The sequence below is a fragment of the Melozone crissalis genome, unplaced genomic scaffold, assembly GCF_028551555.1.
Source record: "Melozone crissalis strain CALT ecotype California unplaced genomic scaffold, PUWL_Pcris_2 ptg000004l_1, whole genome shotgun sequence".
In the NCBI taxonomy this organism is placed as follows: Eukaryota; Metazoa; Chordata; class Aves; order Passeriformes; family Passerellidae; genus Melozone; species Melozone crissalis.
In genome coordinates this window covers 4,883,983-4,911,982 of record NW_026535782.1, presented here as the reverse complement: position 1 = coordinate 4,911,982, position 28,000 = coordinate 4,883,983, and the positions used below count along the sequence as shown (strand labels likewise).

Below are 28,000 nucleotides of genomic sequence, written 5' to 3'. Positions count from 1 at the left end.
GGTTTTGTTTTGTAGGCCCTGTTATGAATGAGCTGACAAGACTGAATTTTTTTGATAAAAGTGTAACAAGAGAGTTGCTGTTTCACAGTGTTCACGATGCTGTCCTTGCCTGCCGAATGAAAGATGGGTCTGCTGCACAGGCTGGCTCTGACCTTTGAAGAGTGGCACTGAGCAGAATGGGAGCCAGGTCTATGCTGATGGAGATTCTTTCTGAATATTTAATTTGCACAGTTTGAAGAGAGCCTGAGGCTGTTTCCACCTATGGGTATGGGATGGTGTTTGTTTTTTGTAGGAAAAGTAGAAAAGGAAACAGAAGCCTTCATGCTCTTGAATTTTTTCCTTTGATCAGGGTATAGCCTTCCAATAATAAATAAGCACAAAATTATGCAAGAAAAGAAAATTCAGTGTATTTTGCTGCAGTCAGAATCTGGTGGACAAGGTGACATTCCTATTCCTGTTGAGAAAATGGGCACTTTAACTCACTACACGTGGGATCTTGCAGGAGGTAACTGTTCTGCAAGTGCAATACACTGTACCAGTGTCTTTAAGTAACTTTCTTAGATGACTTTTAAAGCCTGATGTCAACATCTGCATACAACAGATTGGTACAATTTATAATACTCTGCCAGCTGGATTAATGAATTCACACTGGTGGCATTTAGCTGCTGCTGTTTTTAAACCTGGATGGTAGAGTTGTCATTTTTTTTTAAATACCTAACCTGTCTCAGCTATACCCAAATTCTTCATTTCTGCTCTAAGTGAACTTGAAGTCAGAAACTCATTGTTTAATTATTCCATTATCAGTACAGTACTTGCACTGCCAAAACTTGGTTAGGCTTTCTAGGAAACACAGCTGATTTTAATCTAAACTTAATTTATCTTCAGAGTTTAAAGACAAAATTGGTTTAAGACAGGAATGAAGCCTATTTAAGTTAAGAACTGATGCCCTATATGCAGTCTCTTAAGCTGGAATGAAAATTTAGGCAAGGTCTCAATGGTTAAAAAAAAAAAAAGGTATTTTTCTGTTGCCTATCTTCCTCCCAGTAGTGCTGCTTCTGCCACAGCTTTTAAGTGCTTTGAAAAATAGAGTTCAATAGAACTCAAAAATGGTGCATGTTTGGGTTTTTAAAAGAAACAGTAGCGTGGGATTTCTTTTTCTATTGTCAGCCTGGCCACTGCAGTACTGTCTCACTTCAGGTGTGAGGTGGAAACCATGGAAATCATGCAAAAGAAATCTTCAATGCTCCTGTTTCTCTCACAGCAGTCACTGTGAAGCTCAGCAGAGGCAGAAAACTAAAAGTGTTTCTCTGTAGGTTATTTTGACAGCACAGGGCAAGTGAGGCATCAGTGACATTTCACTCAGCACCCTCAAATCACAGGTCCAGTGCATAAGGAATTCAGACACCTTCCTCACCTCTGGTCACAGAATGTAATAATCTTGTTTTATTTCAGGCTCTTACACTTAGGGTTTACTTCAGGTAAACATTTAGGGCTTGCTTCAGGTAAACTGTTTCCAGGGACCAGGGGAGTTGGGGAAGATACTTTATTTCCTCAGACTCCCCTGCCCATAAGGATGGGAAGCTTTCTGCATCAGAAATTGCTGCTTAGCTGGAGTTCCAAGGATGAAGTGCATGCATGTGAAGACATTGTGTGTGCTTATTTAAACAACTTTTGGTACATTTTATAATGTTAACTAGTTCAACAAGCCTTTGTATCTACATACAGTATATTTTTCTACTTTCAGCTTGTTGCAGCTTCAGTTTTTAACTCTCTAGTCTCTTCAGTTCACATTGAAATCCTGTCAAGTTCCAAAATAAAGTGTTGTCACTTGTCAAAATTTTCCACTTTGTCTTGGTGAGACTCGGTCTGAGGGACAGGCTGAGAGCCCCAGATACAAGTGTCTGATGCCAGGAGAGGTTTCCACCTCCAGGCAGTGTTCCCTGCTCTGCTGCTTCCTGCTCCTCACTCCTCCAACCCCAATGAAGCCCTCTCCATTTCAGGCCTCACAGGGATACACAGCTAGAGCTGGATCTCCCACTGTGGCAGAAACAGATGCACTTCCCAGGGAGCTGCTGAAATGCTGGACTGAAAACCTTTGCCCAAGAAAGTCCCACATCCCAGACCATGCAGAACAAGTGCTCCTGGCAGCAACCCCCCAGCAATGCCAGTAACTCATCCATAGAACAAAATGAGCTTTTGCTCATCTCTTCCTGTGTTTTGCTGCCAGCAGCTGAAGCACTGCCTCCCCCTGGCAGCCCGAGCCAGCCCCTAAAAAGGGAACCTATTTCCTCTTCCCTGCACTGATTAACAGACCACTATCCAAAAGTGAAATCCTATCTAAATCCTATCTTAGCTTGTCAGTGCCAGAATAAACAACCACAGTTGTCTGCAGGGACAGGGGAGTGCTTCCCCCCTCTGCTGAAGCCCCACCACAGCAGATGGCACTGGATGGCCTAAATGTGGCTGGTACCTTGTAAAAATCAGGGTCATGTTCCTTTCCCCTCCTTTTTTTGCAAAAGCACTGATGATAATTCAGGACACCCGGTAAGATCCAAACTCTCTCTCCGTACTTCACTTACCCTTCTCAAATAAAAGCTACACTTGATTTCAAGTGCTGCTCCTGGTAAACAGAGATGCTGTCAGTGCTGCTTTCTGAAAATGAGAAACATTCTGTCCCACCAATAAACTTGCATCCCTCCCCAAAACGTTCTTCCTGAAATGACACACAAATATTGAGACTGCCCAGGTTTCCATATCAAGATACTGACACCAGCCAGAACCCTAGCCCAGTCCATGGCTGCATACTCTCCTTATTGCACACATTTCCTATTAAAAAAAAAATAGAAGGCTTCATAATTTAAGCTTGATAAATTGATGGGTCTCATTTTGATACAACTGACAATAAAACTTCTCCCACTTCCAAGACAAAGCAGTTCCCAAAAGCATTTTTTCCCCTCAGGTATTTCTTCAAGCTCTTACAGCTCTTCCCCTGAAACCACTTTAATGCAACACTGGAAAGAAAAGGAAAATGGAAGGCTGTTGTTTTTTGTTGAGCACACCCAGCTCTACAGGACCTTGTCAGACAGATGAGGATTAACCTTTCAGGGCTGCCTGTGTGGCCAACAACTCCAGCCACTGCTCAGCTCTGGAGCCTGTCTCGGTCATCCTGTGTGCAGCAGCAGCAGCATCTCAGACAAGTCACACAATGTATCAAAGTGCTCCCTACCAGACTGATATCAAACTTCACAGCAGGAGCAGGGAAAAGGAATTTTCCATCCCACAGCACTGAGAAATTACACCTTCCTCCTCCTTGACCCATTTACTATTTTGTAAGACACAAAAAGGAATCTCAGTAAAAGGGATAGAAAAAACACTGAAGATTTAAAAAAAACAAGCTGTGATGGTACCAGAGCATTCACCAAAGGAGGGATAGAATGTGCCCTTCGTGTTTTCCCTTAGCTGGGCAATGACTCAGACCATCACAAGTGCCTTCCCATGACAGCTCCTGTTTTCGTGGGACACACAAGCACTTCTCAGCACACCCAGAAACACTGGAGTCACTCAGGGGTCTTCCAGCAACTCTATGGCTCAAATTCAAGCTTTGGGGTGTAGATGGTGACCAGACATCTAAACTTGGGATGTCTGACATTGCCCTGGTATCTGATTTAAAATTAGCCATGCTGCAGTAACCTCACTAAGATCTTTTCCCAACAGCAGCAACAGTCCACTGGAGTAGAATACTCACAATGAACACACCCCTACTGTTTGGAACACTCCATTTATTTCTAACTTCCAAGAACAAAACACAAATCACTACACTTGGATTTTTGTTCCACAGAAAGTTTTGGGGGAACAGGAAGAGCCTTCCCAGGTGTCAGTTGTAGGTCATGTAGCGGGGGGTAGCGCTGAACTTGGCGTAGGATTTGATGACTTTGTTCACCGCCTCCAGGAAATCCTTCTCGGTGGCGATCTTGCGGCGCGCTCGGATAGCGAACATCCCCGCCTCCGTGCACACACTGCGGATCTCAGCGCCTGGGAGACAGACAGACAGGGATAACAGCTCAGCACTGACTGCCAGGGGACACACACGCAGCTGTCCCAGTAAAGGAATAAACACACGCAGCTTACCCGTGCTGTTGGGACACAGCCGAGCCAGCAGCTCAAACCTGATGTCCCTCTCCACACTCATGGAACGAGCGTGGATCTTGAAGATGTGAGTTCGGCCCTGAGGGAAAGGGAGGAGGACAGAGGTGTTCATGGCATGAAAGAGGTGATGACTCCAGCCTGCAGCTGGCTGCCTCCACAGCACAGGCAAATGGAAAATACATCTTGTATTTGCTGCCCAACTATGGTTTCCCATGTCTGGTCTGGAATGTCTAAGTATTCATGACACTAAAGTAAGAAAATAACTCTGAAAAGGGCTTTCATTATAGAAGTACCTCAAGAAATCTCTCTCAGAAGAGCCAACCACATTCCAGCTTCTGAAGTAAATTTTGGATCTGGTTAAAGGATTTTTTCTCTGTTGAGGCAGGAACATAGTGATTACAGCTGCCTACCCTGGCTTCTTGGCCATGATGGAATCTGTGCATTGTGGAAAAACTTCTGGCACATCTTTAATCCCCCACATTTCCGTGTAGTTTCACATAATTTAAGACTGCTGCATTTGCTGATTCTCATAAACTTCCAGACAATGATGCCCTAACTTAAGAAACACTCTGCTATCAGAACACACTTGGCAGTGAAATAGAGAGTTCTCACCTCAAGATCAGGCAGGCTGAACTCTATCTTCCTGTCCAGCCTGCCAGGCCTCATCAGAGCTGGGTCCAGAGTGTCAGGCCTGTTTGTGGCCATGAGCACTTTGATGTTGCCCCGGGGGTCAAAGCCATCCAGCTGGTTGATGAGCTCCAGCATGGTGCGCTGCACCTCGTTGTCCCCGCCGGCGCCGTCATCGAAACGAGCACCTGCACAGGAGACACACGGGGAGAGGCAGCTCCAGGCCATGCACACAGAGTGTCACAGGGGCTGCAACACTGTGGGACACCTGGGGAAATGACTTTAAAGTGCATACAAGTAATTGTGCAGAGTTAAAAAGGTCCTGAGTACAAAAGGGCCTCTGTCTCCCTACCTAACAACTGGCCAAGATGCTGGAATTTACCCATGTGGTTTTGTTTGTTTTGCCCTTCCCTCAACCAAAATCATCCTTATCCCCTACCTATGTAAGAACTGTTCTACTTTCAAAGGACTTCTCTTCTGAGAAAAATAATAATGTTCAGGAAGTAACAAAGATGTTGAGTGTACTCCAGAAGCTGAAGGGGGTTTAAGTTAACAATACTTTTCTGCAAACAAAATACAGAGGTTCTTCACTAAAGTTCAAATAATCTGAGTGTCCCAAATGTGCAAAAATGGCTTTCCATCTGGGCTATATAAACCACTTCCTGACAGCTTCCTGGACACAGGGTATGCTGGGAGTAGTTTTGCTAACTCAGTATTTACAAGCACTTTTCTTGAAATGCAGCAATCCAGATACAGAACTAAAGAAAACCTGGAAGCTCTCACAGGAGATTAGAACTGTAGCTACTACAAACATACCTCCAATGGCATCAATCTCATCAAAGAATATAAGGCAAGCTTTCTTAGTTCTGGCCATTTCAAAGAGTTCACGAACCATTCGGGCTCCCTGAAAGCAAAAAAAAAATCAAGATCTTGTTAGAGATTTTAGGCATATTAAAGGAAAACTATCAAAACCAAACTTTTCACGCTTCCAAATACTTCTAAGTTTCCAATGTGAAAACTCTTTTTATTTGTTCACATATATACTGGGAGAAGTATAAAGCTTAAAGCAATTTTTAAAGGAGATAAAAAATTACTGCTCTTAAACTGAGAAGTACAGATTAAGTAATTTACCTCAGGGCCAACTGAAAAACAAGTGGCAGAGTTGGGAGCAAAATATTAATTCCAGAATCTTCCTGAACTTTGCAGATTGAACTCTGTACTGCAAAATCCCTCTCATAAGTGACAGCAAAGCTGAGGTCATGTCACCACTGCCTGACCTGCAGTGATTTGTCTGACAGCTCCTGCCCCCTGCAGCTTCCAAGTACCTCCATCCCTCACCCCCCCTGTGGTGTCTGGTACCCACAAGGGAGATCTGCAAACCCCTCCAGACTCCTTTAAGTACCTGCTCTTACCTCCCCCACGTATTTCTGCACCAGCTCAGATCCAATGACTCTGATGAAGCAGGCATCAGTCCTGTTAGCCACAGCACGGGCACAGAGCGTTTTGCCTGTGCCAGGTGGCCCAAACAAAAGCACTCCTTTGGGAGGCTCAATTCCCAGGTTCACAAATCTCTCAGGCTGTAACAAAGGGAGCCAGAAGGCAAAGTTATGTGCAAATTAAAGACTATGTGCATCAAAGCATATATGCAAATCAATGAAATCATTAATGAAGAGCAAGGTAAATGAGGCCGGGCTGGATTTCACATGGTAAAACCTGACTTCCTTTCATTAAACTGTTTACACTCAGTAACATTGTCTTTTCTTGCTTTTTCAGATGTTCACAGATGGCCAGAATACTTCCAAAATAATAGAGGCTTCAATCTGGAGGTTACTTACATGAAGCAGAGGGGTTTCCACCACCTCTCTCAGCTTTTCAATCTGCTCTTTACAGCCACCAACATCACTGTAAGTGACATCAGGTTTTTCTTCTACCTGCACAACAAAGAGGTGAGTGAGCAGTCACCAGCCTGGTGCAACACATCTCCACAGGCTTTCAACAGCCCACAACAAAATCACAATTACAAGATAAAGCCACGTCAAAATAAGTAAAGGCAACTCTCACTTGCATCATGGTGACTGTGGGATCAATCTTTGGAGGCAAGGGGATGTGGATTTGGTACTTGTTTCTGTCCACCCTGGTGAGGAAGCACAAAGACTATTATTGTAACACTGGTTAAGTAAAGTGTTTTGTAGAAACAAATCTGTAAACGAGAGGCTGAATTCTTGAGCTGTTCTTTTCTCTGGCATCAAGACAGCCCAGCCCTGAAAGTTAACAGTCAGCTAGGCCAGATACTGGAATTCTTTCTGTAGAAAATTTTAAGGTTTCCACAACAATTAATTCCAAAGTATTTTGAAAATTAAATTTCAAAACATCCCACAGAGCAAACTGGCAAAATACTGACTCTTAAAGTAACAGGTTTTACATCCTCAGTGAACATTTCCTGGCTGCTTAAAGTGTAACCTCAGAGTACCAAAGAAGGGTCCTACACAGGCTCCCTGAAAGCTGGCACTGCTGGGGCCTGAACTGAAAGGTTTCTGTCAATGACACATGGGTTTTGTCAATTTTTGTCAAAATAACATCAAAACAAGATTCCAGCAGAGCATGCAGGTGAGTTACTGTCATCCAAGAGAAAGACAGCAGTGGTGTAATTTCAACCACTGCAAAAACTGGAAATGAAGGCTTGCTGACCTGTCAAACTACAACATGAGATAACTCAGAGAAAGCTTCAGTCTGCAGGAAGATTCACAAGAACAAAAACACTTTGCATACCCAACTCTCATGCCTTCTTCTATGTCAGTAGGTGCCACCTGGTCACTGAGATCCACCACAAACTTGGCAAATTGCTTGACATTGATAATGTACTTGGGATCCTCGGAGTCTGCATTGATGATCTTTGTGCACCTAACACACAAACACAACTGACCCTCCAGGCACACAAACTGTTTCTAAGCATGAGCATCAAGAGAGTCACATTTTCCAAATACACCAGAATCCCTGCTGTACTTGTGATTACACCATTACAGCCTCATACAACAACTGCACAAGTAAGTACAAGTATGAAATGCATCACACATAATCACAGTGGTAAAAAGCACTTTCAATATGCACAACATGGACTTCATTTTTTTAAAGAAGTCCACACATAATCCAAATAAATCAGATTTTTAACACTATGGAGCTCTACTGGAAGGGTAAGGGTGCTCCCACCTTGCAACTTGCAATGGTTGCTCACTTTGCAGAGTTTGTTTATCTGCAGCCAGATCCCAAAGGGCAGGAGGAGCCAGGCCAGTGTCAGATTCCTTGATTCCTGTGTGCAGCACAAACAAGCTGAGGAGGAAACATCTAACTGGGATGTCAGCCATCCTTCCCACAGCAAAACTCAGAAATAACCTTGCAGGAAGCTTTTTGAGAGACCTCCAAAACAACACACACACGTATCTTTGATGGATTTCCTAAGAAACAAGTTTCCTAAGGGACGAGCCTACGTGACCATGCCAGCTGAACACACAAATCCCAGCCTGGCCACCCTCCCAGCCAATTTTGCAAAGTGGGGATGATTACTGCAGGACAGAGCATTGATACTGGATATCTACATTTCACTAAAGGAGTGAAACTCTTGAGTGTTTTCACTGAGCTCCAGTGCAAAGTGTCAGAAACTAAGGGATTCACACAGATGAAAAACCCCCAAATCTTCCAAAACATGAATGTAGCAAGTAACATCTCCATGATGGATTTAAAAGAATCAAGATTATTTTACAAGAGAAATTTTGGCACAACTCAGAGCCACTGCAGGATTAGCAGCAGAGCAAAAAACACACACCAGTGAAAGAAAAATTAGGAAACAAATTAATTGTTACTGTTATCACTACTTCATTATCTGGTGTCAGAAAGGGGCATTTGTTTCATGCCACCACTATATATAAAAACCACAGTTTTGATTAAAAATGTGTTAAAGTACAAAATTACAAAATCAGATGTACAGATTAGCCCTGCCCAGTTGAAAAAAAACTCACCCTAACAAGCAAAAGTCTCATGCTACCAAATACAGAACTGTGTTCTTTGGAGAAAAATAACAACTAAAAATCAATGCAGAAGTTGTTGGAAATCAACTTCTTACAACACTTGTTTTGGTACCTGTGGCTTCTCTACTGGAAGCTTTCTACAACACAAACATACCAGTGAGCTCATTGATTTTCTTAAGCAGTTGTTGAATATCATCTTCTACTTGCTTGATCTGCCTTGAGTACGTGCTCTGGCCCTGGAAAGGAATAGCAGGGAGATTTCCTAAACCAAATTATCTCATGTTTAGGAAAAAGTGACAAGAGGTGCTGCCCATCAACAGACTGTCTTGGTGTAACAGCCAACCATTGATGGCAGCCAAAAATGACAGAATTAACCTCCAGTAACAATATTTCTGTTTGCAAAAGTGAAGTGCAGCTACACACAACTGAACAGCTGGGAAGGTGGAAATTTTCCATGTTTGTAAACTTTAATAATTTGTTTTTCTTTTAAATCTGTTCAGCCTTACTTTTCCAAACTATTTCTTCTATAGTTTAAAAAATGCTTAGTGAAATGATCTATACAGAGAGTTCAGAACACACTTTCTGAAACCATCTGTACAAGTGCTATAACTGCCTTACCCAACCTTTCCATCATCCACAGAGGCCAGCAGAAGGATCAAGGGGCAAATCAGAATTCTTGCTTGTGATAAAATGCTTTTTTTGATCCAGATCTGCCTAACACAGGCAAATTCAGACCTGGATTTGCTGTACAAAATCTCCTTTGTAGACCACTGGCAACAAAATAAGAAGCTGCAGTGGGTACCTGCTGTATTTCAGAGCTTTGTAAAGGAGTATTGGTGTCAACAAAATTCAGATTTCTGCCAAACATACCTAAGTTGCAAGTTTCATCTTTCAAGAGTTCTTTTGCAGACCAAGTGTACTTGCCAGTGAAAAGGGTGGATTGGCATTTTAAGCCTTAGTGTCTGTGAAAAGTGCCTCCCAACATTATGTTCTTTTAACAAGATGGCTAAAAGCAAGTCAATTTGGTGGTAGGAGTGGGGGTGGTCTTAAAATTATTTTTTGTATAAACTAAGAAAACTGTGGGAAAAAGTGAAAAAGCTCTAGTAAAGCCCTGGCTGTTAGAGCCCTGTGACAATCAGCAATGAGATACAAAACAAAACAAGAGAAACAAACCCTCAATTACTTCCAAGTTAACAAACCCAGGATTATTTTCAGTGTTGCAGGCTGCGTCTCATTGGAAGGTGAAAAGGGAGGGAAGATTTTGGCAGGAGAGCAAAGCACCAGGAGAAGCAGAGTCACTCTCCACCCCTCCCCTCCTGCACTTATTCCCCCCAGAACTGCTCTGTGCCTTTCACACCCCCACAGCTGTGTGCTACTTACATATGTTTTCAGCAAGGCAATATCTCCTTCATCAAGAGCTGAAACAAGACAAGAGAGACTTAGTTTCCAGTTCTGAAAACAAAGCCAGCAGTGTTAATTCTGCCTCTAAAGGATCAAAACATGGATTTTGGAGAGATTCTTTTGAGTTTCCACTTTTCACTGAAACAAAGTGGAACAAAAATACATCAGATATACAAGAAAAATGAACCAGGGTCTCCAGCTACTCTATCAGTCCAAACACCTGCAGCACTCAGAGTCACAGCAAGCAAGCCACTTCAACTCTGCTTCTCTCAGAGTCTCCCAGCCTGTGACTGTTCAAAAGAGGGACTGAAGATATCACAACTTCATCTTTTCAACTTTTTGTTTCTAGATGTTCAAGAAAGCATCAATGAAAAACTGGCACCACTCCCCACTAGAGATGTCTCTGCACAGAGGTAGCTCCAGTGACCCTTCTCCATTAACTAAGAAAAATATTCCTCTGCTAGTGCCACTCTGCCACACCACTCACATCACTTGCCATTTAACAGACTTTCAATACCTTTCCCATCCCTGTTTCCTCTCCTGTCTAATTCCACTCTTTTTGAGACAGATGGAGCCCAAACCACACAGAATTGGTGGATGTGGCACTTGGTGCTATGGTCTAGTTGAGGTGTTAGGGCACAGGTTGGACTCCATGAGCTCAGAGGTCTCCTCCAACCTCATTATTCTGTGGTGATCTGGGAGCAGCATGTGTTATACAGCATTCTGAAGATCTTCTATGTTGATCTGTACTTCTTTCCTGACTATTTGTAGCACCCCATTGATTGTTTTTTATAGCTGCTGAACACTCTGTTGCTATAATTTAGAAATCTTTCTTGAATGGGAACGGTTCAAAGTCCATCACTAATTACGTTTTGCACTGCTTGTGCTTCCAGATGCTTTATTAAATATTTACTAACACGAAATAAAAAGCCACAATAACTTAAAACATGAGGGGCAACCAGGCAACTTTCACACGGTGCCAGTATCCTCGGAAACCTCGGCCCCCTTCCCTCTCCTGCTTGCCGGGACTCCGAACGACAGCGGCAGCACAGGGCAGCTCTGGGGCGCTCCCCCCGGCAAGAGAAAGAAACTTTCACGGAATCATCAAGGCTGGGAGAGACTTTCATGATCATCAAGGCCAATGGACCATCATGATCATCAAGGCCAACCATCAGCCCAGCCCTGCCCCTGTGACCCCGACAGCACATCACCCAGCGACAGATCCAGACGATCCGGAACTCCTGCAGGGATGGTGACTCCACCTCCCTGGGAAATCTATCACGGTGCCTGACCACCCGAACTGCGAATTTTTTTTTTTCTAATATCTAATGTGAGTCTCCCTTCTCACCTTTAAGCCATTTTCTCAATTTCTCTCCCTGCGGGCACGGCAAAAGAGATCGGCCCTCACCTCACCACAGCCTCCTCCAAGGAGGCGTAACATTACCGTATCACGTTTTGCTGGGCATGTAAAGTCTGGAAATAACTATTAAACCACAAAAGGCATTTTTCCTATCGCGATAAGGAAATTCGACATTTTAGAAAGCTTTTGTAAAAGAACAAGACTTAAAAGGCGGATGGTCCATTCCTCCTCCGGGCAGCTCCAGGCGGTGCTCGCTCCGCACCCTGGGCCGGGCAGGGGCAGCCCCGAGAGCCGGGCCGGCCCCGCTCAGCCCTCACAGCCCGGTCCCCGTGAGCCCCGGCCCCGCTCAGCCCTCACAGCCCGGTCCCCGTGAGTCTCGGCCCAGCTCAGCCCTCACAGCCCGGTCCCCGTGAGTCTCGGCCCAGCTCAGCCCTCACAGCCCGGTCCCCGTGAGGCCCGGCAAGCTGCGCTTCCTTCCCCGCCAGCCGCGGCACCGCCCGGGCCCGGGCTGCGGGTCGGGATGGGGAGCACTCCCGGAGCGCCAAACCGCACATTGCAGACATTTTTTAATCCTTTTTAGTCCCTTTCCCCCCACCGCTCCTCCAGCCCCGCCGCTCCTGGCACGGACATGGCCGCCGGCGGCGCCGCCCCACTCCCGCCCCGGGCGCTGCTCGGAGAGCGTCCTCGCCGTCCGTGGGCCCTCACCGCGGATGGGTTTGTCCTCCTTCTCCTCCTCCTTGGTTTTCCTCTGGTCGGCTCCCAGGTAATCCGGCATCGCGCCCGCCCGCCTTACGCAGCACAGCACCGCTTCCGCCCGGAACACAAACCAGGGTGCACCGCGGCCCGCGCGCGGCCAACTCCTTCCCCCCGGCGCCGCGGCCGCCGCCGGGAGTTCCGCGCGGCGCCGCCTGTTCACCCCTCGGCCCGAGGCAGCGCCGCCGGTACCGCCCCGCGGGAGCCGCTCCGGCCGCGGGGGCGCTGCGGGGGCGGCGGGGACGCGGCGAGGCCCGCGGGACCCGGGCAGGGCCGGCCGGGCCGCTTATGGCGCCGCACGCCGCCGCCGCCCCGGAAGCGCTGCGGGCGCCCCACGCGCCGGTGCCGCGGCAGGCGCAGGCCGCGGCCATGGCGCTGCTGCGCGGCCCCGCGGCGGACGGACAGCGCTCGGCCGTCAGCAGGCCGCTCTCCGCCGGTACGTACCGCGGGCTCGGGACGGGAAACGCCGCCCTGGAGCGCCCGGCCGGGCGCAGGGCCGGGAAATCGGCCGGGCTGGAGAAGTTTGGTGTTGGTTTGAGTTTGATTGTCTCCGTGTGCCGTGCGCTGCCCCCGCCGGGATCGTTGGTGCCCCCGTGCCAGCAACAAGTCTGGGTGCCCCCGAGGGAGGGGCCTGGGACCAGGACCGCGGGGAACATCCATCCCAATCCAGTATCGCTGCCCGGGTGCCTCCTCCGCCGCCGGTACCGAATTTAACATCCATTGACACGTGTGTCCCTTTAACTCGAAATCACCTTTGCAGGTGTGGGAGCGCGGAGCGTTGGGAGCTCCCGTCTGATGGGCACGAGTGCTGGTTCCTGCACTCTGCTGTGTGCGGAGCCAAAGAAAACACTTAGAGATCTGTGATGCTGTGCTTGTGGGGGTTTTGATGGGGTTTAGTTTAAAAAAAACAAAAGTAAACCACAGAAGGTGAAGTTGCTTTTATGTTTTTGCTTATAGCGTCAGTACTCTGTCAAGTGGAACCTGTGGGAAGATGGTTTGAAGCATTTATTAAGAGGAGAAACATAAATGTTTCTGCCTCTTTCCAGGAGCTAGAAGATGAGAAGGAACTTTCTGAGGAATCGGGGGATGAAGAACTGCAGCTTGAGGAGTATCCTATGTTAAAAACCCTCGACCCAAAGGACTGGAAGGTATTCAGTCAATATGTGTTACTGTCACCTCATTTGGCCCCTCAGGGTTATATGCCATGCCCAGGTGCTAAAGATCTCCTTCCTCCTCCCCTCCTACACCCATGTGAATCAGTTCATGTCCCTTATCTTAATATCTGGTGTGTGAAGGCAAACACCTCAGAATAAGATCTTAGCTTTGAGCTGCAGCTTTTTATTTTACTGCCTGAAAGTATTAAGTGTCTCATCTCCTTTATTCTGGAGTTACATACTCTTAATATTAACAACAGCAATTCAGTTTTCCAATAACTGAATTTTCTAGTGCTTTAATCCAATTTAGATTAAGCTACTTGAATTTCTATGGAAGTGGCTTAATTTATTGATATTCAGTTATTCAGTAATTATTCAATGATTTATGACAGTTGTTCCTATAGTGTTTTCCCAATATTTATTGGGAGAGGGAAGAATTCTCCCTCTTGCCTTTAAGAGATGGGAAAGAGAACTTGTTTTCTGCATGTGTTGTGGTGGTTTAGGTTGTATTTATGAGTGTTTATTAGGGTTTGTGGTTCTTTTCTCTCAGAATCAAGACCATTATGCAGTTCTTGGACTGGGAAATATCCGATACAGGGCTACTCAGAAACAAATCAAAGCAGCTCGTGAGTACCTGTCCCTCATAAGCAAAACCTTTTTTCAGATGTGCACAGCTGGTTTCCAGTGAGAATACCTGCATGTTGTGAACAAGGTTTTTACTGTTTCCCAGGCCTAAAAGTTTGATTTGTGTTGTTTACCAGCATCTTAAATTTATATCATAGTTCTGAAATCCAGAAGCCTAAATGTAGGGGAGTAAAAAAATTCACAAAGCCTAAATGTAGGGAATTAAAAAATTTCACATCTCTGTATCTGGGAAGTGCAGCAGCATTCATAGGCTGTAGCTTTCCTGCTAAATTTCACTTCGGATCGTGTTCAAAACTTCAGTAAAGGGATAGAATGCAATTTTTGTTTTATCTGAACTATTTTGTTTTTCATTAGAAATAACAACTAAAATTACATTAATTATTTTTGTTTCTTTCAATTTTGAAGCTAACTGTACACTTACAGATACTAAAGCACATTGCTAGGTATAATAGTAGAGTAAGTCTCAGACTTTTTCAGATATTGAGGTGGAATAGAAAATATAGTTTCTGAGTTGTGGTTATTTTATGTCCCAGCAAAGATGAAATAATGTTAATTCTAACTATAGTATTAAATCAAAGAAAATTCATTAACTTCTGTTTTCTGCCAGATCTCACTGTTTGGTTTGTATTTTTATTTAAGTTTTGAATGAGAGAAATGCCAGTTGGAGTTACTGTGTGACTTTGTAGTTTGAAACTGTTTCTGCTGAAGCATTTCTAACTGTAATGCATTTATTTGTTAGATAAATCCATGGTTCTGAAACATCATCCAGACAAGCGAAAAGCTGCAGGGGAGCAGATAGGAGAGGGTGATAATGATTATTTTACTTGCATAACTAAAGGTAAGCAATTGATCTCCTTTGTTGGATACTCTCTCAATCTACTTGATCATCAGAAACATATTTGTTGGCTTCATTAGGATTTTAAGGAATTGCCAATGAGTAAACAGCTGGAGAAGTTCTTTTTCCATTGTAGAAAACTGCATCAATAAATCACATGAGGTGTAACTTCCCAGTGGGCAGAAGCAGGAAGGGAATGCAGCTGACAGATGTTTGGCTGCTGTGGCAGCTGGTGACAAAATGTGACACTTGCAGCAGTGCACACACAGATGAACCTCTGGAGGTGGCCCCATACCTGGGATGAGCTAGTGAGCCATGGAGCAATTCCCCACAGCACCAGCAGCAGTTGGAAAATCTGAATTCTAATGTGCTTGCTCTGACAATAGGACGTGTGTTGATTTGATCCAGGTCATCAGTTTCTTCAGCTGCTCATTTGTGCCCACAGATAAGCAAGTGAACTCAATTTAATAACATTTCCTTCTTGCCTGAGTGGGGGACTCAGCAGTGCAGGATTAATGGCTGCACTCTGGTTTTAGAAGTCTTGCCCAACTTTAGTGGTTCTGTGACCCAGAACACCACTGCTGGCCAATTCCAAACCCACAGGGGCTGCTCTAGGTGTATGACTTGCATCTCCAGGAATGCTTGAAAGCTTGGCTTTTTCGTTTATTTTAAACAAATTTCACTCAGTAAGGTTGAAGCAGGAGGAAATCTTGGAATTTGTGTTTCTAAACTTCCTTCTCTGAATGTTTGTCTAAAATATCTCTAATACTAGTTAGAGATATTTTAGACAAACTAATATTTTCAGCCTCCTTTGGAGTTATCAGAAGGAGAAAGGTTGCTAAGGAAATAGTTTTTCTGTTGCAGTCCTGTCAGGAAATGTCAGATATCTATGATGAGATACCTGCACATGAGTTCAGGAAAATGCTCTGTGTTCTACATGCAAGGAGCAAAATATCATAGAACCTCCCCTCTTAACTGCTTGCAATCCAAGTTTGGGGCTAAACAGAAAGCAAGGCACAAAATAGCAAAGAAAAGGAATAATGCTTCCAGGCAGCATTCTAAAATGCAATAGTAGGAAAGGGGGACCTGGAGTAGGAACAAACAGTAATGAAACAGGGAGGAGAAACTTGGAAAGGTGGGAGAACATAAGTTGGACTCAGAAACTGGTCTGACAAAGAAATGTGTGGGAGATACAGAGCTGGGGGAGCTGAGTGTGTGAGAGTAGAGCTGGGGATCTGTGAGTGGAAGGGACATCTCCTAAATGGAAGAGGAACCAATGGATGTGCACAGAATTTCCTGCACCAGGAAAATGGTGTGAGGGTTACTGAGGCAGGATAATTGGGGTCATTTGGAGTGTTGGTGGAGGGAAGTCCTTTCCCAGAGGGAAAGGGCAGACTGGCAGGCAGCAGCTCACTGGTGGCCACTGTCATTCCTTGCAGTGAGATCAGCTTGCAGCCCTGCAGAGCACCAAGGTCTCCTCCAGGTTATCACCTCCCACATCCAACCTTCATGGGCCAGTGTCCTCTGGCAGGGGTGCAGGCACACAAGTCCATGAATGATTGCAGTACAAATTTGATTCTTTTGACTTTTCATTCTCACTGAAAAATAGTGGTCATTGTAAAACTCCACACTTGTAGAGGTAAGAGTACTGAAGCTGTAGTTTTTGTGATTTACAGAATATAAAATTAGTAATGTGATGCTCCCCAGCTGTAGGGATCCAAGAAGAGGAAAACTTGGACTGTTTGCATGTTTTGGAGAGTTTGTGTGGAGTTCTGTATTCTATCCAAGACTCAGTACAACTTCATCATCACCTGCAAAAATTCTAAGGAACAGTTCCTGTTCTTGCCCATTCTGACAACACATGAACTCAGGGATTGCCTTTGCTCTATGCCCTAGTGAACCATTTTGTCAATTTATCTGCAGGGATCCCGTGTAGGATAAAAGTCTGAAGATGTCATGCCCAAACTCCCAGTGTCTGAACAAAATTTACTGCTATAAAGTTAAATATTGTCTCTTTTGTTACATCTTAATGGTTAAATGTGTCCTTTTTCATAAATGTTTTCCTCCTACTTAGTTTAGCAGGAACAGACAGTAATGCTTTTTGGTGTCACTAAAATAATGAAATATCAAGCTGTACAAGAACACTACAGATAGATCAAACACAGATCTGAGAACATCTTTTTAAACATTTACAACCTTATGTCTGGTAACTTTCAGCTTATGAAATATTATCTGATCCTGTGAAACGACGAGCATTTAACAGCATAGACCCAACTTTTGATAACTCTGTACCTTCCAAAAGTGAAGCAAAAGAAAACTTCTTCGAAGTTTTCTCACCAGTTTTTGAAAGAAATGCCAGGTAAGCTGTGTCTGACTGCCTCTGCTGTTGCTGGAGAATCAGCATTTGCAAAATCTTTTGACATTGTGTTTGTAACAAGAGATGTATTAATTTCTAGAAATGTAATATAACTAAAATAGTTGCAATTATTTTTTATTTCATTTTAAAATAATCTGAACTGGCAGCTGATGGCATTGAGTTTGACCCATGCCATTTTAAAAAACTTCTCAGCTTCCCATTTCCTACTGCCCTTTTTGCACAACTCATTGTTTCGTCTTAAAATTACTTACAATACCAAATATGTGCTGCTGACTAAAACTTCCTTTTTAAAATTATTTTCTTCTGAGAGTGAGGCATCAACAGAAGACAGTAGTTACAGTCATGAGCTGGTTAAAAGAGAAGAAAATTGTAGCTGTCAATATTTGGTGGTTCTCTCTTACATTGTGTGACTTCTTTTCTTCGTTTGATTCATGGTTGACAATTAGCTTGGTATTAAGGTTGTCACAATAGAAACCTGCCAACTTTTCCCTGTATAAAAGGGCTTAATTACATGAGGCACTTTACAACATTCTGAACAATCATGGTTTAAACTACTCTCACTGAATCTTATTCCATAGACTTCAGACCTGGATCTGTGGTTGTCAGATGAGGTTTTTCCCTTTTCTGCAGTGAGAGTTAATGCTGTGTCATGGAACAACCAATTCTAGAGCCTGTGGAAGATTTCCCTAGAAAAAAATGCAGTGGAGGCAAAGTATGCATTATTGTATTATTCCCTTGTGCTCCAGTAGGATGTGTGGGAGACTTCCTGTACCCTGCCAGAGAGCTGAGTTATTCACAGAGCACTTTGTGGCCACTTTCTGTAGGCTCTCTGCCAGAAGAATGTGTATGGAAAATGGAGTATCTACAAAGATAGCTTGTGCTCCATCAGGTCTTCTTGAGGCACAAAGCAGGAGGCACTCAGGCAGAAGAAGGTTGCTTTTTTGGGGAAACTCACCCAAAAAATGCCCAATCTGGAGGATACTTATGAGGAACTCTCCTGTTCTTTTCCTCTTTCCTGGTGCCCTCTCTGTGTGGGTGGGAGAGAATCTCGGGTTTTGATTCTGTGCTTAACAAATGCCATGTTATGAAGATTGTTTATATTGTTTCTTGAATATATCCTTGTATTTTCAGGTGGTCAAATAAGAAAAATGTACCTAAACTTGGGGACATGAACTCCTCATTTGAGGAGGTAGATGCATTCTATTCCTTTTGGTAAGTCAGCTGGTGCCTCTGTTTCTATTCAAGACATGCAGTGTAAAGGACTTGCAGACCCTTTGGTGTGTGGGCTGTCCCAGCCTCCTGATGTCACAAAATTGCCCCACAGCTGTTTGTGCCTTCCACAAACTGAGCCAGCTTTCTCCTGGCTAATCCATGCACTTGTGAATTTACAGTTGCAGTGGGAATTTCTGACCATGGTGGCTGAGAACTGAGCTGACCCACAGACTGGAAGTCAGGTTTATCTCATCTAACCTGTGTTTTTAGTGGAGACATCGTAGGAGTTTAAGCTCCCCTAGCAAAGGGAGGTGTGTTTAGTCCAAAAAAGTCAGTCATGTTTTTGGCATGCCTTATCTGCTAAATATGGGTGCTCAGATAAAGATTTATTTCTGTCTGAACTCTACTGACTGCACTGCATTTCCACTGCCTGTGACAGACACATAGACAGCTGTAGACATTTAGAGTAGGCAAGACCAATGCCATCCTGAAGTAGGCTGTCCCACAGTACAGAGAGGTGTAAATCATATCCTGCATATTGACTTAACACAGTGGAGTCACTGTAGGTGCAGTATAATTGTAAATTATGTGTTATAAATTGTAAACAGCAGTACAATTGCCTATAAACACATAACAGTAAAAAAGTAACTGATGTTTAACAGGTTTGCTCTTTTTTCATTCACTTTTTTTTCCTTCAATTTCCTTTAGGTATAATTTTGATTCCTGGAGAGAGTTTTCCTATTTAGATGAAGAGGAAAAAGAAAAAGCAGAATGGTATGTAAGTAAAAATAATTTTGACAGGAGACTGAGAGGTTGATACAGCAAGATTTTCCAACTTTCTCTTAGACTCTAAGTCATAGGAAGAAAGGCAGCTGAGCCAAGTCTGAATTCCACTCTCCCAGCTTAGGGGTCAGTCATGGATTGAACTGAACTTACTGTGGGCTTCTTCATGTAATTGAAGTAGTTCCTGCTTGCCTCACAGAGGTCTGTCTGAGGTGCTTTGAAATGTGTGTTCATTTAAGTCCAGGCTTTCAATTCCTGCCAGTCCCAAGCACAGGTGGAGCCAGGACAGAGTGGATGAGCATGCTGGTATCATTTCTCTCTTTAACTTGTACTGAGAAAATGATACTTTCTAGAGTTTGGAGAGGTGAGTTCTGATGGCTTGATGCTAAAAATTATGTATTAGTTGATGTAGTGATAGTTGCTGAATTACTCAGACCACGTTGCATTGGAAAATACATTGTGGTTTTATCCTTCCTACAGTTATAAACAGAGAGTGTTCAAGCTGGAGCTTTAGTCTAACACACATTTCACAGGACACAACCTCACTTAGTAATCCTTGTGAGACCATAATTTACATCGTATGCGTCTCTTCTTCCCAGTTTGGCTAGAAATCAGTTTTGTATTTAGATTCAGTGGTGGCTTTCTTTGTGCTGGAAACTGCCATATTTAGGCTGTAGCTGGGCATTTCTTCTCTTGTGCCTCTTCCTGCTCCTGGATTTCCTGGGCCTCAGCAGACCCACTGTTCTCTCTCCTGTGAAGGTTCTGTGAGGGCACTGTAATCAGTTCCTGTCACTTGTACTTGTGGTACTTCACACAGATGAACCTCGAGGCTTCTCATTGGAACAGTCTTGAATTATTTGCATAGCTCTTTTTTCTGCTCATTCCTGTCATTAGTGTCCTTCTCAAAGATATTTAGACAAATGGTACCTAGTGTGCTGTACTTATGAGAGAGAACTGCATTACAGCTGCTCTTCAGATGGTCATGATTCTTGCTACCCCTTCTTGCCAAAGGTGATGTTGCTCATGTTTTAAAGCTTCAATCTATTCATATTAGTCTCCTCCTCAGTTATGGGGATTTTTTTCTTGGTTCTGAGGTAGAGTGGTTTGGGTTGGAAGGAGCTTTAAATACCTCATAGTTCCAACTTCCCTGCCCCCTCTGTTGTTCTCTATGTGGCTGTGTGGATGAGGCTATAGACCCCCATTAAAATTTGCCTCTTTCTTGACAGCACTGGTAAATATTTCAGATTATTTAGTCAGCCCATCAATTACCTGAGCTGTATTTCAGTGGAGTGAATCTGGCATGACTTTACCCAGAGTATCATGCTACTTCATAGAGTGTTGTTCCTGTGTAGATGGGTTTATGTGACATGACTAAATTCTGCAAAACGAGCTAACTGTGGCATTGTTTATACTGCTGTCCTTTAATTAAACCTTATGCTAGCATTTCTGTTGTTTATCTTGAGTTTAATGTTAGGTAAGCAAGTGGATTGCATTTTGAAAATAAAGTCCATGATCTCATTCCCTACAAGGACAGATAAGCAGCTTGCTTTGTCAGGTTTATATAACTATGTAAACACTTAGCATTTTGTACATGAGCTCAGAGCCTGGAACTTAATTTTTTGAAGTCTATTTTTGAAGTACTCCCAGAAGAACATCTGTGTGGGGGGAACTGTTTAAGAAGCTTGTTGATGAATTTCTAGCAGTGGCACTGTAAAGCATTAGCACTGAACTATGCTTTCCCTTTTAGTCGAGATGAAAGGAGGTGGATTGAAAAGCAGAACAGAGCTGCCAGAGCATTGAGAAAAAAAGAAGAAATGAACAGAATTAGGACTCTTGTTGGTGAGCACACGAACTGCTGTTCTTTAAAGTGAGATTCATTAACTAACTGTGGAAGTCTCCTGCTTTTCTTCTATACATGATGCTTCCTTTCTTCTGCCAGACAATGCATACAGCTGTGATCCCAGAATAAAGAAATTTAAGGAGGAAGAAAAGGCAAAGAAGGAAGCAGAGAAGAAAGCCAAGGTAGAAGCAAAACGAAAAGAACAGGAGGCAAAAGAAAAAGTAAGTGAAGTACTTTATTTGGCTTGAAAAACTCTGCTTCATTCACACCTGCTGCTTCAGGTTCTAGATTTGTCAGAAGACTACTGACAGAATTACCCTGGGGTTCAAAAATGTGTTGTGTTTGATGCCTGTGCAGCAGGCAGTGTAAGGCTGGCAGTCTTCTTAGAATGAGATGGAAACAGGGAATGCAGATCTGAAACAAAACACCTTTGAAAACTGAGTTCTTCTGTTGCATACACTTCCTCTGGTTTCAAGGCAAGCATTAAGTGCATAAAATGGGTATGTCTGCTTGCCTTGGGCATGTGGTTTGTGAATGGTTGGTTGGTATGAAATGTTCTGAGGTAACAGAACATACTTGATAAATATGAACAGTTTGGAGAAGATGGCTCTGAAAGTACAGGAATGAAAGGGAACTGTAAGGTGCAAAAAAGTAACTAAAGACATTAGAACACTGCAAAATATGTCAGTAATGGTGCAGGAGAATTACTGGACTATGAAGTTTATACTCCTGAGGCAGGAGTAGGAAATTATGCACAGTTTTGTATCTTTGTTGTAGAGGAAGTCAGGATTTATAAACTGAGAGTACTCACAGGGAGTACTTGACTCAATGCCACATGGTATGTGTCATCATCTCCCTCAACATTCTTGGAAAACCAAACATTAAAGTATGCATTTTAAACCCCCAAACATACAAACAAACCTCCAGCCAAACCAGAAAAAACACATTTTGATATTGGATGACTGAATGGCCCTGTAACAATGTTACTTGGATGATTTTTTTACTTGCATTTTTTTTCTTTTGATTGCAGCAAAGACAAGCAGAATTAGAAGCAGCACGGTTAGCAAAAGAAAAGGAGGAGGAAGAAGTTAGGCAGCAAGCATTAGTGGCAAAAAAGGAAAAAGAGATACAGAAGAAAGCAATCAAGAAAGAAAGGCAAAAACTCAGAACAACATGCAAGGTATTTAACTATTATTACAATGAAGTACAGGTTACATCAGACAAATTACTGTCTTTGCTTAGATCAGACTGTATCACATGTTTGCCTGTTCTTAGCGCTGGAGACGGGTATGGAAAGTGGGTTTACTAAAAAAACAAAATACTAAAACACATACTTACATGCATATGAGTTATGAGTAAAGCTGACCCAATAGGTCCTAACACAGCAGTGGCTGAAGAATGCTGTGTGTTAAGCCTTTGTCTGAAGGAATAGGACAGTAAAGTTCAAGAACTTTGTAGAACATGTATTTCTGCTTCCAGAACTGGAATTACTTTTCTGATAATGAGGCAGATTGTGTTAAAATGATGGAGGAGGTGGAAAAGCTTTGTGATCGTCTTGAGCTAGCAAGGTAAGTCTTCCTGCTGCTGCTTTCTGCTCCTTTTGATACCCATCTTTCTACTAGCTCTCCATTGTAACTGAATAATTTATTTTTAGTCTGCAATGCTTGAATGAAGCACTTACATCCACAACAAGGGAAGGAGGAAAGGCGGCTGTAGTAAAACAGGTAATTATGCTGAGTGTCAAATCAAATAACAGAATAACTTGTGAAATCAACCTGTCTGCACTGAAGTAAGATGCAGCAGAGCTGCTGTGGAATCGTGCTTGGTAAAACACAAAGACTTGATTTTCAGAGTCCACAGGCAGAGGGATCTCTGCTTCATTTTACATTGTGCACTTCATGGCTGGTCAAAGTAACAGGGCCAGCCAAGAAAAAAATACACATTTTTACCTGTAAAGAACATAAAACCTACCTCTTGTATGGTATACAGAAACAGAAGAGGAATTTTATTTTGCCCAACAATGTTTTGCCCTCCTTGACGAAGGAGGGCAGTTTCTTCTTCTTAGGCAAGAAAAATCCATGTCTAGTATCTGTGACTTGGGGATAGATCCACAAAAGGACTAAAATGTGCTGCAGGCTGTAGGCACTAGAAGGGCTGGTAGGTTGGATATCAAGGAATAGGAAATGCAAGACACAAGGAATCAAAATTTACCAAAACTCAGCAAGGATCTGCCTATATTTGCCATCAGGGAAAAGCCATTTGAATTAAAAGCTAAACCTACATACTGCAGAAAGAGGAAGGTGCTTTCTCTCATCCACGGTGAATACACAGATGTGAATGTTCTTCCTTGGTGGGAAATATGATCTGCCCCCATCCTAGGGTCAGATTTGCTCATCAGACAATTTAAAACTGAAATGCCTCTTATTCTACAGGAGACTGAATTCAATATTCCATTCTCAAGGAAGGTGTTCTAAATGCAGGAGAGTCCTCTTTCTATCTGTTAAAACCATTCCACTAAAAATTATCTATCAGTTAACTTTCCTTTTGCCAGGAAGGTTTTATGAAATGGTTTCTTGTTCTTGCCATTGGGCATCCTGCCAACAGCCATAAGTGCACAGCTCTTCCAATAGTGCCAGGATTGGGCTGGGCCCACTCACAAGCAGATGATTAAGGATGTGTCACACCACAGTCTTGAGATGTGATTGCAGATCACAAAAATATGCAGTGGGTAAACTTAAGTAGTTTTTAGCTTGCTAAATGGCCATCTAACCCTGAGTACACACTTAGTAACTAAAATCTGGAGCTCATTCTAATGTAAAAGTTCTCTGTTGCTATGGCTGTACAGATATAATCAGGCTTAGATATCAGTTAGGCTGGAAGGTTTGAGAGTCAGCGTATTCAACATGGAGGTTTAATTGCCCTCACTGGTCTTAATACTTTTGTGGATCTGTCCCTCTAAGTCAAGTGTTAGCCTAGACATTCATGCAAGGTTGAAAACTTTTGCTTTGATTCTGGGGGTATTAATTTAATTTCCTAGTGAACCTGTGATGGATTTCTGCTATTAACTCCTAATCTTTAAATCCTAAAAATATACACATGGAATGAAGGGAAATAATACTGGAACAGATAAGCTTCTCTGTTTCCTTACATATAACATACAGAACAAAAACAAAGCAAAATCCAAGGTTCAAAGGAAGTCCAGAGAGGGGGTTGTGTCACTGTAAAATGTAACAATAATTCAGTAAATAATGCTTATTTACAATCTTTAGATAGAAGAAATAAATGAACAAATAAGGCGAGAGAAAGAAGAGGCAGAAGCTCGTATGCGCCAAGCAACAAAGAGCTCAGAAAAGGCAACCACTGGCGGTGGAGGGGGAAGCAAAAACTGGCCAGAGGATGACTTACAGTTGTTAATTAAAGCTGTGAACCTCTTTCCAGCAGGGACTAACTCAAGGTACTTCTCGGGTTTGGTGCTAAAAGCCCTTGCTAACAATTTTAAATTTAATCACAAGCATAATAAAATATTTTCAGATCATCACAAGTACTTTGTCAGTATAAGGACTCCTAAAAATCTTCCTTTTCCTTGACTCAAAAGCAGCTAGAGTTTTCCTGGGTACCATGCTGTGTGTGTCACTGGAGTTAGCTCTGGCCCTGTATCTTGTTTCCCCCCAGATTTGGGCCTCAGTCCATTACCAGGATGGTGCTGAGGTGCCTGTTTGCACAGGGCTCACTCCATGGTAGGCTCCACTCCTTAAAGTGGAGAACAAAACCACACCAGTGACTGGGGTGCAGCTGGGTAGGAATACAAGTGTGTAAGCCACTTCCAGGGGCTCCACAATGAATGTGAGGCTGATCTCTACATGGTAGGAGGAAAATATTCCAAAATAAGAGTTAAGTGCACCAGCTTTCTTCAGGGGACAGCCAGAGGAAAAAGGAAGGGCTGAGATTTACAGAAATCAGCACTGGCACTCAGCTTACTGCTAAGCAAGAACAGGAGCACACTTTAAATGCTTTTTTCCCAGGAATGAAATGCCTTCTTCCATTTAGGATTACAAAGATTTCAAACATCCATTACAAAATTTGGATGCTTACTGAAAAAAGCCATACTGCATGGAGATGATACCAGTGCCTGCTTCTGCAAGGCTCCTGTCTGAGCAGCAGTACATACTGCCTTCCATTTTCTAAGAATCCACTAGGAATAATCCTGGGACTAGGGCTGTTCCAGCTCTCTCCTGTTTAAGCCCTTTTACCTGATGTTTAGTTATACTTCTGGGGGCAGTGGACATAGTTAGTAACTACTTAGCCCTTCAGTGCAGCCTGCAGTATTTAATGCCAGAGGTGCTTTAGGGAATTCAGGATAACAGCAATTTATCAGAATTTTGATTAGAGGTTTGCACTTACCTACATTGTACCCCATCCTTTTTCTGTATTGGGAACTGAGGAGTTCACCCAAGCTGATTGAATCCTTCAGTTAGTGACTGAAAGCTTTCCAGAACAGCTACTCTGGGATTTTGCACGTTTTTAAATATGTCTGAACTTACTCAGGAGTTTATAAAAATGTGTACAGGAGCTTGACCATAGCTTATATGAAGATAAGGTATTATGTAATGTGCTGGTTTATTATTTCTGTTCTTGCTGTAGGTGGGAAGTTATTGCCAATTACATGAACTTGCACTCTACTACTGGAATAAAACGAACAGCAAAAGATGTCATCAATAAAGCAAAGAGTCTCCAAAAGCTTGGTATCTATATTACCTTATTTTTGTAACACATGGTCTGCCTGCTTCTGTACAGCTGAGTTTTCTGTGACTGGAGCTGTGTTTCTTAAGAAAATCCTCTGTACAGCCCCAAAAGAAATGTAGTTCAGATGGAGGATTTAGAGGAGCATTTATGTGATTCAGTGTTTTCATCCTAATGGCTCTTTTGTAAGTCAGCACCTCACAAGCAGCTCTCAGAAACTCTCTTAATGTAGCTTGATGCTCTGATGTCTGGGGCACATGAAATAATAGGGCTCAAAGAGAGATAAATGGGCCTCTCAGAAAGCTCCCTACAAAGGAAGGCATCTAAAATAAATGGAACCGATGAAGCTCTAGATATACTTTAAAAAAATTAATGGAATTCAACACCAGAGTAAGACACCTAAATGAATGTTTTGAAGAGGCTCATCTCCTCTCCAAAAATGAATATAAAAATGAAAAATTGAGCATAGAGAGCTCTGGAATAAGGTCACAAGGAAATTACACATTTCACTACTAATTTTTCAAGAGGTTTCTGCATTATAAACCACAGAGGGGCACAAGGAGCCACCTGGATTTTCCTGCCTCTCTGACATGGTCATACCCTGGGCAATGCATGAGTTTTGTGCCACAGCCCTTGAGAGAATAATCCCTCTTAATTTTGGGGAAGTTGCAGATTCAGGTTTAAGATTATATGGAACAATTATTCCTCTGAGCACTATAAAGCAGGATAAGGGTTGGAAAATCTGACACTCTGAGAAAAATTTATTGGACCCTGAATGATTTTTTTTAATCTACCAACATCATTATAGTCATTTTAAAGTAAGTAGAAATTGGGGTTTACGATTTTGTGATTATTGGAATTAATCTGCTACAGAATGTTGTTATTATTATTACATCTGGCTTTAATATTCTTGCAATAATTATTCTCTTTAATGTCTGTTGCTCACAGACCCTCATCAAAAAGATGACATAAACAAGAAAGCATTTGACAAATTTAAAAAAGAACACGGTGTGGTGCCTCAGATGGACAGTGCTGCCCCCTCAGAACGATTTGAAGGTAAAGGTGAAAAGGGAGCCCTTCTTGTGCACTTCTCTCCCCTGGGTCTCTTGGGGTGAAAGTAACCCAGAACTTTCTCAAGATTTGCCTACAAACTTTGATAGCAAGTAAGTGGTCCAGGCTCTGGTGCCAGATTTGAGGGTTTCTGGTACACACAATACACCCCAAAACTTCAGGGATTTAAAATAAACTATAACATGTTTTACAATATTTTCTAGACTCTTTTAAAAATATCTATTCTTGCTGTCATTTCTGCATTTAAAAACAGGATCACCTCTAGATTCATCCCCTTGGACTACAGAAGAACAAAAACTTTTAGAACAAGCATTGAAGACTTATCCAGTAAATACTCCTGAAAGATGGGAGAAAATAGCAGCAGCTGTTCCAGGCCGGTCAAAAAAAGACTGCATGAAACGATATAAGGTGAGGTCCCTCAGCTCCTCCTGGGACTGCACCAGGCCAGGCCTGGAGAGAATCCTTTGCTTTTATTCCATGAGATACTGCCCCAGAGACAGTATCTGACACAGGCAAAATGATGGAACCTTAGAAGAAACTTTTTATTTTTGGTAACTTAACCCCAAAAGAGCAGTTCCTCAGTGAAAATAGTGCCTCTGGAAGCTGGCTAGGAAAGTCTGTGTCAGGAAATTTGTTTTATAGTTTGACAGCAAGCTCTCACAGATGAAGTCCTATCCCTAGCCTCCTGTAGGTGAAGTTCCTAGTACAGGAGCATTGACCTTCCATTAATTGATTTGTTTCTAAGGGAAATTGCTCGACAACATTAAACTATGTAGATTTCTCAGTATGATGAGAAGTAGAGTGTTTCACAGTGAATAGATGTAGTGTTCAAACCTACAGCATTGGTCACAAGTTCTGTGTTCAGTTAAATTTCTTTTTTTCCCCACCTTCTCTTCAGGAACTCGTGGAAATGGTCAAGGCAAAGAAAGCTGCTCAAGAACAAGTGATGAATGCTACTAAAGTCAAGAAATGACTCTTACTGACAATCCTTGTTTTATAATAAAAATGCAAATACTGTACATGTTTCCATTCCT

General features: G+C 42.9%; 3 protein-coding genes across 7 annotated transcripts in view; 2 read left to right on the top strand and 1 right to left on the bottom strand.

Annotated features, from left to right (window-relative positions):
- The window catches only part of SLC26A5 (solute carrier family 26 member 5), a 38,982-nt gene extending 32,353 nt beyond the window's left edge, over positions 1-6,629 (top strand). For 2 of the 3 annotated variants that reach the window (XM_054271601.1, XM_054271609.1), the window contains exon 20: positions 16-2,175. In XM_054271601.1, the coding sequence (XP_054127576.1) occupies positions 16-158 (143 nt within the window). In that variant the 3' untranslated portion in view covers positions 159-2,175. Of the gene's footprint in view, positions 1-15; positions 2,176-6,546 lie in introns of those variants that run through there. The other variant, XM_054271618.1, reaches the window with a different exon arrangement.
- Positions 3,746-12,392, bottom strand: PSMC2 (proteasome 26S subunit, ATPase 2). The gene is made up of 12 exons (XM_054271630.1): positions 12,262-12,392; positions 10,176-10,213; positions 8,950-9,031; positions 7,981-8,080; positions 7,543-7,674; positions 6,835-6,907; positions 6,609-6,704; positions 6,186-6,350; positions 5,590-5,677; positions 4,759-4,961; positions 4,129-4,225; positions 3,746-4,032 (listed from the first exon to the last, which is right to left on the bottom strand). Exons 1-12 carry the CDS (start codon positions 12,329-12,331, stop codon positions 3,875-3,877), a joined length of 1,302 nt encoding a protein of 433 aa, XP_054127605.1. The 5' UTR covers positions 12,332-12,392; the 3' UTR covers positions 3,746-3,874.
- Positions 12,393-12,664: 272 nt separating this feature from the next.
- On the top strand, positions 12,665-27,955 carry DNAJC2 (DnaJ heat shock protein family (Hsp40) member C2). 3 transcript variants are annotated; one of them, XM_054276311.1, is made up of 17 exons: positions 12,665-12,745; positions 13,267-13,457; positions 14,014-14,089; positions 14,848-14,946; positions 17,161-17,302; positions 18,452-18,532; positions 19,241-19,306; positions 21,063-21,154; positions 21,255-21,376; positions 22,186-22,335; positions 22,635-22,723; positions 22,810-22,879; positions 24,425-24,609; positions 25,797-25,897; positions 26,844-26,951; positions 27,220-27,374; positions 27,865-27,951. In XM_054276311.1, the coding sequence occupies exons 1-17, from the start codon at positions 12,679-12,681 to the stop codon at positions 27,937-27,939; spliced, it is 1,869 nt and encodes a 622-aa protein (XP_054132286.1). In that variant the 5' UTR covers positions 12,665-12,678; the 3' UTR covers positions 27,940-27,951. The 3 variants fall into 3 exon arrangements, with proteins under 3 accessions (XP_054132286.1, XP_054132280.1, XP_054132291.1); XM_054276305.1 differs by having other exon boundaries at positions 27,220-27,955; XM_054276316.1 differs by having other exon boundaries at positions 12,666-12,745; positions 13,356-13,457; positions 27,220-27,955.
- The last annotated feature ends 45 nt before the right edge of the window (positions 27,956-28,000 follow it).